Source organism: Bidens hawaiensis, unplaced genomic scaffold, assembly GCF_021521415.1.
Source record: "Bidens hawaiensis isolate Kalapana, Puna unplaced genomic scaffold, B.hawaiensis_p1.1 tig00016593_1, whole genome shotgun sequence".
NCBI lineage: Eukaryota > Viridiplantae > Streptophyta > Magnoliopsida > Asterales > Asteraceae > Bidens > Bidens hawaiensis.
This window is the reverse complement of record NW_027492522.1, coordinates 175,367-184,927: the sequence shown is the minus strand read 5'-3', so window position 1 is coordinate 184,927 and position 9,561 is coordinate 175,367. Positions and strand designations below refer to the sequence as shown.

General features: G+C 34.9%; 1 protein-coding gene across 1 annotated transcript; it reads left to right on the top strand.

The window, feature by feature from the left end:
* The first annotated feature begins 4,781 nt into the window (after positions 1-4,781).
* On the top strand, positions 4,782-7,940 carry LOC143551798 (amino acid transporter AVT1I-like). Its single transcript, XM_077042148.1, has 3 exons — positions 4,782-5,109; positions 6,465-7,072; positions 7,425-7,940. The coding sequence occupies exons 1-3, from the start codon at positions 4,944-4,946 to the stop codon at positions 7,938-7,940; spliced, it is 1,290 nt and encodes a 429-aa protein (XP_076898263.1). The 5' UTR covers positions 4,782-4,943.
* Positions 7,941-9,561: the final 1,621 nt, after the last annotated feature.

Genomic DNA, 9,561 nt, shown 5'->3' with positions numbered 1-9,561 from the left:
CTCATGTCGGTGGTCACCACACCCCTACGAACATCTACCGGAAGACCCTTCACATACTTCTTAATCCTCTTAGCTTCGGGAGTAACTAGATCGGGACATAATCGAGCCATTTTATTAAACTTCGTGGTATACTCCCGATGCGTCATACTACCCGCCTCCAAGGTCAAGAATTCCTATTCAATCTTATCCAATTCATGTGGAGGACAAAACTGATCAAGAACCAATTTCTTCAACTCATCCCACGTCATCCTCCTAATCGAACGATCACCCATGGCCTACGCCATATTATCCCACCAACATAGTGCCTCGGAACGAAACGAGGCAGTAGCATAAGTCACCATGTCATCCCCCTTGCACTTACTAACTCTTAGAACGGCCTCCATCTCCCTCACCCACTGATGTGCTACCAAAGCATCCTTAGTACCATCGAAAGAAGGAGGGTCACATTTCTTAAAGTCCCCATACGAACAACCCCGGGTAGATACACTAATAGTCCGCACATCTTCTTCATCCCCACTCGGCACATACACCTCCTCCTCCTCCTCAACCTGCATCTCCTTACCCTTCCTTTCCTTACTCGAAATCTTGTTGGGATTTTTGGTGGGTGAAGGTAAGGAGAAGGTACTCTATGGATGTATTTTTTAGTAGGCTTTGGATGTAAAACTGGTGATTAATCCTTGATTTCGAGTGCAACACTCGTGTGATACTTCCGAACCACACAATTAAGAGCTTAACGCTCTAATACCAATTGTAGTTCCATGTAATGGATCGACAATGGATGTATCACAAACTCTAAGGGTGCAAAATCCCATTAGTATTTGTTTACGAGTTTTAAAACAAACACGAAACAAATTAAACCAAATGATTACTTGTATTGAATAATAGCATTGTATTTTTCAATACACGGTAAAGTACTTCACAAGTTATCACGGGTAGAACGATCAACCTTAAACCCTAGGCCGAAGATATGTCTATATACTACATATATTTTCCTGTTACATACTAGGCGTAGTTAGGCACTACTTTGCCTAAACCATAAATTCACCTAAGACTAGCCCATTTAAACATAAACATAACACAACATTATCATTTATTACAGAAAAGATAAACATAAAACCTATGACACACCAAAATGCACCAACAGATGATGTGCTTCGGAGTGTTTCTTGATATTGGGGTATGCCATGTAGTGGGGACCACTTTCTAGGTAGTTACTTAATTTTACCTTAACTATATGTAATGGCCATTTTGGTAGACTTTGATGCTTGAGTTTAGTTGGACAACAACATCCTTTATTGTATTAGCTATTACATATGTGCTTTAAAATGTTACACCTTTCTATGCAAAGTTTTGATCAGCTGAGTTTAAGGTTAAGTCAAGTTGGGGTGGATTGGTTCGGTAACACCATAATGAAGTGTGGTAAGGCGGTTTCAGGGCTTTTTAGTGTGCGTCCCACTTAATCATATGAACTAATGAATTTCCCACACCTTATTTGTCTCGGTAAGTATTAGGGCATGGGTTTCATTGGACAAAAATGTCGGCAATCGTAGTTTTTGTGTTTATTTGTCATTAATTAAAATAACCTACATGCTTTGTGAAAACAATTCTGATTCTGATTCCATTGTAATTCTTTTTCGGGATGAAAAATGATAAGTGTGGGGATGTGATGAGTGAGTGAAATGATGCACTTTTAAGTGCTTAATACTTGGTGTTTTATTTGTTTATTATATATAACAAGAGTACTATGGTTGGTTTTATGATTGCAGGTGCTCGGAGCTTAAATGAACTAATTTGATGCATTTAGGATGGTGAGGAATCAAGTTATAAATAAAAGGAAGCAAGGGATGTCAGAATGGCGATCGGATACCAAGAAAACGGAAAATGAAAAACTTGGTGCTGAATTCACTGTAAGCTACAATGGCTCCACTGTAGATTACGGTGGGCTGAGCACCAACTCCCACACATCAGAATGCAATAAAGTAGTCATGTGTGGCATAATCAAGTCCTATGAGGCAAGAAAATTAGTCATGTGCGCCAAAATTAACAAAATCAAATTTCAACGAGTGGTCAATTATGATGGAAACAATCCTAAAGGCATATAATCTTTGGGGAACAGTTGAATTGTCGTAAGGGGTGAATGGAAGGAAGAGCAACACAACGAAAGAAATAATCTTCCAAACACATCGGGAGATGCTCTATTGCAAGTCGAGCAACTCAAAAGTGCAAAGGAAGTTGCGATTCGATACAAACTCGATTCCTTGGATCGGCTATTTTTCAAAGAGCGCGTCTATAAACTTTAAGGAGATAATTAGAATCCTTGAAGATGAACGAGAACGAAACCATGAGTAACTTCGCAAGCAGGTTAGGAAGTACATGGGCCAAATTTAAAATTGTAAGGAAGCTGCTTATCTCGGTACCAAAGAATATTTACCAGTCGTGGCAAATATTGAGCAGTATTCATAAATAGATAAGATGCCATTTAAAGAAGAAATGAGAAGAATAACAACTTTTGAAGAACGGATTAAAACTTTAAAAGAACTGGAATACAATGATCAAGGAAGGTTGCTCATAGCAAGTACAAGTAATTCAGAAAGTAAACATTAACAGGACATGGTGATCAAAACCGAGGAAGAGGAAGAGGATCATTCAGAAAAGAAAAAGGATGTGAAAGAAATCTGAATCAAGAAAGCGAAGACAAGAACAAGGTTAGATGTTTTGATTGTGATGAATACGAACACTTTGTAAGGGAATGCTCTAAATGGAAGGATAAGGAAGAAGAGGCTCATCTAGCTTGTGAAGAAGAACCATTACTACTATGAAAGGAAGTCATGAAAATTGAAGACCTTCTTAAACTGTATTTTGTTTAAGAAGGGGGGGTCATTATTTAAAGTGACCAAATAAAAGGGTTCATGTGTAATTAATAGAAATTATGTTTAGTATATATTATGTATTTGTTAAAGTAGAAGAGTCTGGCATATACGTAAGTAATGTTGAAAACTGAGTTATAGTTATTATGTTTGGTTACGACGTTTCATTGAAACGTTATGTCTATTAGAAGGGTATTTATATACATCAACATCTATGTAAATAATCACGATCGATCAATATCAGAAAGTTTAGTTTCAATTCTTGTTCATCACATTAGTTTGCATATGTGAAAACTACGTGGCATGCGGGATGTTCACCTGATGCGAAAAGTACTAGGCAACAGGGCTGTCTCCGAAAATCACTTAAAATTTTGGGGTATGGGATGAGTAAAAAATGGGGCCCTAAAATCATGTTCTAATTATGTGAAAGACAATTTTACTAATAGGACTGCCTTTTAAAAGCCCAATATTAACCAAAACAAAAATTAAAAATAAACTCAGTATGGTCCAAACCAAAAAAAATAAAACTAAACAAGTTATTAAAATGACTTTATATAAAACACAAATAGTTTTTTTTCAATGAAAAAAAAAACACAAATATTGTGGGAATTGAACCCATATGAAAAAAAAAATCCAACCATGGGAATTGAACCCATGACCTATAATAACATAGTCTAACACTTTTTCTATGCAACAAGTAGCTCTATTTTTGTTTTAACACAAAATTATATATAAAATATAATTTTATTCCTTTTTAATAATTATGAGCCTTTTAAGAGAGTGGGCCCGGGTTCGTTGCACTCCTCGCCCCCTCTTTGAGCCGGGCCTGCTAGGCAAGTGAAAATTTCACGGGGTCTGACGTTCTATTATAGATATGCGGAAACTTTTTGTTCTCATAATTTCTGTTATAAATAGCGATTTTGTTATTTAACTTTAGTATATTAAGTGTGAGATCAATAGTGTTAACATGGGGCTTAAAAACTTATGTATATGTGTATGCATGATGTTAAGCATTCGGTCACGACGTAACCATTCGATTACTAATTCACATACAATTTCTATATTGTTTGTTGTTCGTTTTATTGATTGATTTCTCACACACACATCCGTCACAAGATCATTCAAGATTCAAGAATAATCTAGGTAGTGCTTGGTTTCAATGAATGGAAGAGGAAATGTAATAGGTCATTTTAAAGGAATGGAAATAAACATTTTTGGTTACCATGCATGAATGTAATAGAGCATTACATAAGGAATGAAACTGTTTCCATTTTTAGGATTTTCATTCCTTTGGATATGGATGTTTTTTTTTCAATTTCTTCATGAAATGAAGAAGTCAAAAGAGTTAACAATTGTTATTGCTATTATAATTATTATATCTTTTATTATATTGTAATTATGATTATAATTATATTATATTACGATTATTATTATTTTTCAATTATAATTATTATATTATTATTATATAATTAGCATTATTGTTTTGTATATTATAATATACCTATTATTACATTTCAAACTATTACTACACTATCAATATAATTATTTTAAATTTGACGAGTTAACATTTCAAAACGCACATACGTGATTCAACATTGTTACGATTATTTTATTTGGTTTAACAATCACGTTGCAGCGCGAGGGTCCTAAAAATTAGTTATTATGAATGTTCATATTATTATTATTATTATTTATTATTATTATTACTAATAAAATATTAATAGATAATAAAAATAAAGTGATTAATCGTTCCATTATTACATGGTAATCAAACATGACAATGAAATGATAATGATCCATTTTATTTCGTTATCCATTCCATTTCCTCATCTATTCCATTATCTCGTACCAAGCATACCCCTAGCAGATTATGCGGACTTTACAAAATATTAGCAATGGCTACATGGTTTAGTAACGGGAAAAAAACAGCAACCTAGGACATACATACAACAAACTCCATGTTGTCACCCTTACCCTTATATACAACCCCTCTTAACCTTCCAACGCTCTGCATATTCTTTTTGCTTTCTACAAATAGCATAAAATTAATTATCTCCTTTTTCTTTCTGAAATTTGATGGACGGAGATAAACGTGAAGATTACTTGGTTACAATACCTCTACTGCTTAACCATGAAAACAGAACCAAGGCGGCAGAGCATCATGTAACCACCACAGCTACCCCCACAAAGGGCACTTCCTCCTTCTTCAACACATGTTTTAATGGTCTCAATGCTCTATCAGGTTAATTACTATTAGTTTTCTTGTATTATGCTGATTTTGATTGTAAGACTGATTAATTTGGTCATTAGACTGAAGGAAGATTCATTTATGAAGATAAAAAAACAAGACCAAAGTTAACTGCTTAGAGAGTGTTCATCCTGTTGTAACTTTAGTCTTTAAGCTCATTAAAAAAAGGTCATAAGATTGAACCTTGAAGCCTTGAAGGGGGTGTGATTTATACCAAAAGTTATGATTTTGATTATGACTATGACTTATGGAGTGGGTATGGAATTTGATAGAAAACTTTTACTAAGATAATTGCACGTGGCATTTTGTATGAGACACTGCTTTTGACATTATTTTGTGAGCCTGAAAAATATGATCAAACAATGCATGTAAAACAAATAGATAAAGTTAATTGAATGACTAGTATGCATCCAACCATAATTGCAAATTTCATTTTTAATACTACCACCTTACAATAAATTGGATATTTCATTTTTAATACTACCACCTTACAATAAATTGGATGTGACATAATGGTAGAGCATTCACTTTTATTAGTGAGAGGTAGGGATTCAAACCTTACTATCATCAATTTATACGGGAGATATGAGGGATTACCCTGGCTTGACAGGATTCGAGTTTTGATCTCATCCGGTTTTACCGGCTCCTCGTTATCGTGCCCTTTGGCGGGTGTGGGAGTCGGGTTTTATCCGGGAAATCCCTCAATAGGTGGACCGCTAGGGGCTCCGTCCGTCCGGACTCGTGGCCGGCTCGGGCTACCTTTAGTACAGAGTACCCGGTGTTACTTAGTTTGTTGTTCCAAAAAAAAAATACTACCACCTTACAGAAGTTTTGTCCTTCTACGGCTCCATATCTTATCTTATGCTTTATACATTAGTAAACTAGATAAATTATGAGCATTAATGTTAACAGCAGATCAAGAAGACAAACGATTGCAAAATGTAGTAACAAACAACTGGACAGTAAATTGGTTAAACCAAATGGTATTATTGAATAACTTGGTGATAAACACTGAATACATAGATTTGTAATTGTATATATATTTACAGATTGGCGGTTATAATGAACTGACACAACCTTAACCTAAATGACGCATTCCTATAATATATTTTTACATAAATACAGAAATACATAAACACCCATACACTTTAGAATACACAGATTTGATCCATAAACATGTAAACCTAAGTTTAGTTTAATTATTTCTAATAATTAAGCATAAGAATATTGTAATATTAGGAGGATGAAGTAAACAAAATGTTTATATCATAGTTTTCATAAATTATGGACTTGAGGGATCTTAGAAATATGTTCTACCCATAAATTATTGGTTTTCTTTTGTGTCTTAGGTGTTGGGATTCTATCAGTTCCATATGCATTGGCATCAGGAGGTTGGTTGAGCTTGTTACTCCTTTTCACAATAGCGATTTCAACTTTCTACACAGGAGTACTCATTAAAAGATGTATGGATACCGATCGCACAATAAGAAGTTATCCGGACATTGGAGACCGGGCTTTTGGTAAAACAGGAAGGATCATAGTATCGGTTGCCATGAACGCAGAGCTTTATTTGGTTGCTACAGGTTTCTTGATCCTAGAAGGAGACAATTTAAGCAACTTATTACCAGAACTTGACATTAATCCTTTTGGGATTCATGTGGGTAGCAAAAAAGGCTTTGTCATTATTGTTGCTGCTATCATACTCCCCACAATTTGGTTGAATAATATGAGCATTCTTTCGTATGTATCAGCAAGTGGTGTCCTAGCATCTTTGATCATATTAGGCTCGATATTGTGGATTGGTAAGTTTGATGGTGTCGGGTTTCAGGAAAAAGGTACGATCATTAATTGGAATGGGATGCCTTCAGCTATTAGTTTGTATGCCTTCTGCTATTGTGCTCATCCGGTGTTCCCTACTTTGTATACTTCCATGAGAAACCAACATCAATTTTCAAAGGTACAAGCAAATATATTATATCTTATGCGCGCCTTTGTCCCCTCCATTCATTTTTTTTCTCGTCCATATGGTGATTAAAAGTTTAGGGTAGAATATTAATCAAATAATTTTCTAATTTCTTATATAAAAACATTTACATTATTTTAGTAATATCTAATTTCTTACATAAAAAATGGATAAGGCGTTATGCATTTAATCTGCGCATTAAAATGACTTTTTGGGCGACTGCTGATACATTTGACATGGTTGCTTAGAATTAATTTTTGAGCTTTATTTCTACTCATTCACAAATAAGTTGTGCAAGATTTATTGTCTTCAAAAACTATAACTTTTGTTATTCGTTAAAATGCAGGTGCTGCTTGTGTGTTTTGTCTTCTGCACAATTACTTACTCGTCAATGGCAATTGTTGGTTACCTCATGTTTGGTTCACAAGTAGACTCACAAATCACATTAAACCTTCCTACCAATAAAATAAGCTCAAGAGTAGCTATATGCACCACCCTGGTGAACCCAATAGCTAAATATGCACTCATGGTCACACCAATAGTCCACACAATCGAAGAAAAATATTTATCTTTATACAATACTAGAAAGTTTAGCATCTTAATAAGAACTACACTTGTAATAAGCACTGTAGTTGTAGCTCTGGCACTTCCGTTCTTTGGTTATTTGATGTCACTTGTGGGGGCGTTTTTAAGTACCACAGCGTCAATCATATTGCCATCCTTGTGTTACTTGAAGATTTCGGGCACTTACAGGAGATTTGGACTAGAATTGGTGCTTATTGGGTTCATTGTGTTCGTCGGGATTTTGGTTGCGATTGTTGGCACCTACATGTCGTTAGTTGATATAGCAAGGAATATATAAGCTAGAAATACTATATATTATGAAACTGAATAAAGATGTAATTAGCTACTTCAGAAATATTTATAGCTAGAATTTAGTTTTTGGTTGGTTGGTTGGTTGCGTGTACTGCATTCCATTCAATTCTTTACCTTACTACAATATGACCGCTACGATTAGTCAAAATTTATGTGAATACAACGAAAATGACACATCAAGATTAGAAAATTGACATCGTGCATTGCAGTGTACGCAAACAATGTATATATGTGTGTGCCTTGGGGGTGGGGGAAGTGAAATTGTACTAATTTTGACATTATTTTACTAATTTCGCATAAATAACGTTAAAAGTGGTGGTAGTTAATCATGTCTCATATGGTAGCATTGATAGTTGAAAGACAAGGGCACATGCACCGATCGGTCATTGACCCGATGGTTGAGTGCTATGTGCCTTATGTCCATAGCATGATGCAAAACTACTATCGAGTCGAGGGTCTCATCGAAAGCAGTCTCTCTATTCCTACGGGGTAGAGGTAAAGCTATCTCACCCTCCTCGGACCCTACCATGGGTATGTTTGGCAGTAAGCTTTTAGATTCTTCTAGCTTCAAGCTTTTGAGAAAAAACTAATAGACAATAAAAAACCTTATTTGGTTGAAGCAGCTTTAAGCTTTTAGGTCATGAGAAAAAGTTTGAATCTTGAAGCTCCAGCTAGTAGAGTTTAGAAAAAGCTACAAGCTTTTAGTATTTAAAATTACTTATATAACCTTCAAGATATATGCATTTAATATAATGTTTTTTTAGTTATGCCCATTTTGATCATTTTATACATTGTATTAAAATCTCCAATTAATCTGTCAAATATCTAAATATATTTAAAAGCTACAGCTACCAACTACTAGCTATAGCTACCAGCTGCTAGCTTCCAGCCAACATCCACCAGCTTTTTATTAGATGATAAATTAAACTTATTATTATACTTATGTTTATTATTGTAATTCTTATTATAAGATATAGTTAGGATAATAAATGGTGGCTTATGTTAGTGCAACGGTTATTAGATAACCGTTTCTTTGCCTCCTTATCAATTAGTAAATATAGCACTAATGATGTATGATGTAAATTACCAAGATATTTCAATATAAAATCCTTTTCATTGTATGCATTCTTTCTCTTTGTTAACATACATAAACACAGGAACATGAATATGAACAACACAGATTCGATGATGCTAACGATGATTACGATACCGGCTTCCGCCATCACAGTGGTATCAGAGACACGGTCGGAAATCAAAGCAAAAAGGATCAAATTTACATGATCTTGGGAAGAAACGAATGGAGACGATGAAACGCGGATACAAAAACGGTAGAGAAATCAACAACAATCCCGATCGTATAACCTCGCGATTACGCGCGATTGCAAAATTAAGAAGAGAAATTGCAATCTTAGAATCGGAAAAGGAATTAATGATGATAACGGAACATTCTGACGGTGTAACATCAGAACCCGGACGGTTTGATGAATCAAAGAAGACTGAATTAGACAAAGACGAGAATGATTATGATGATAGAAAGTACGACATGGATACGGAATTGAAAGAAAACTCGGTGGATAACCGACAACATCACCAGAGGAAAGAAGGAG

Excerpts from the sequence above, each read along its gene's own strand:
- LOC143551798 (XM_077042148.1), top strand. The coding sequence starts at position 4,944 with ATGGACGGAGATAAACGTGAAGATTACTTGGTTACAATACCTCTACTG. Across the intron at positions 5,110-6,464 it reads TGGTCTCAATGCTCTATCAG|GTGTTGGGATTCTATCAGTT; the intron begins GTTAATTACTAT and ends TTTGTGTCTTAG. Across the intron at positions 7,073-7,424 it reads ACCAACATCAATTTTCAAAG|GTGCTGCTTGTGTGTTTTGT; the intron begins GTACAAGCAAAT and ends GTTAAAATGCAG.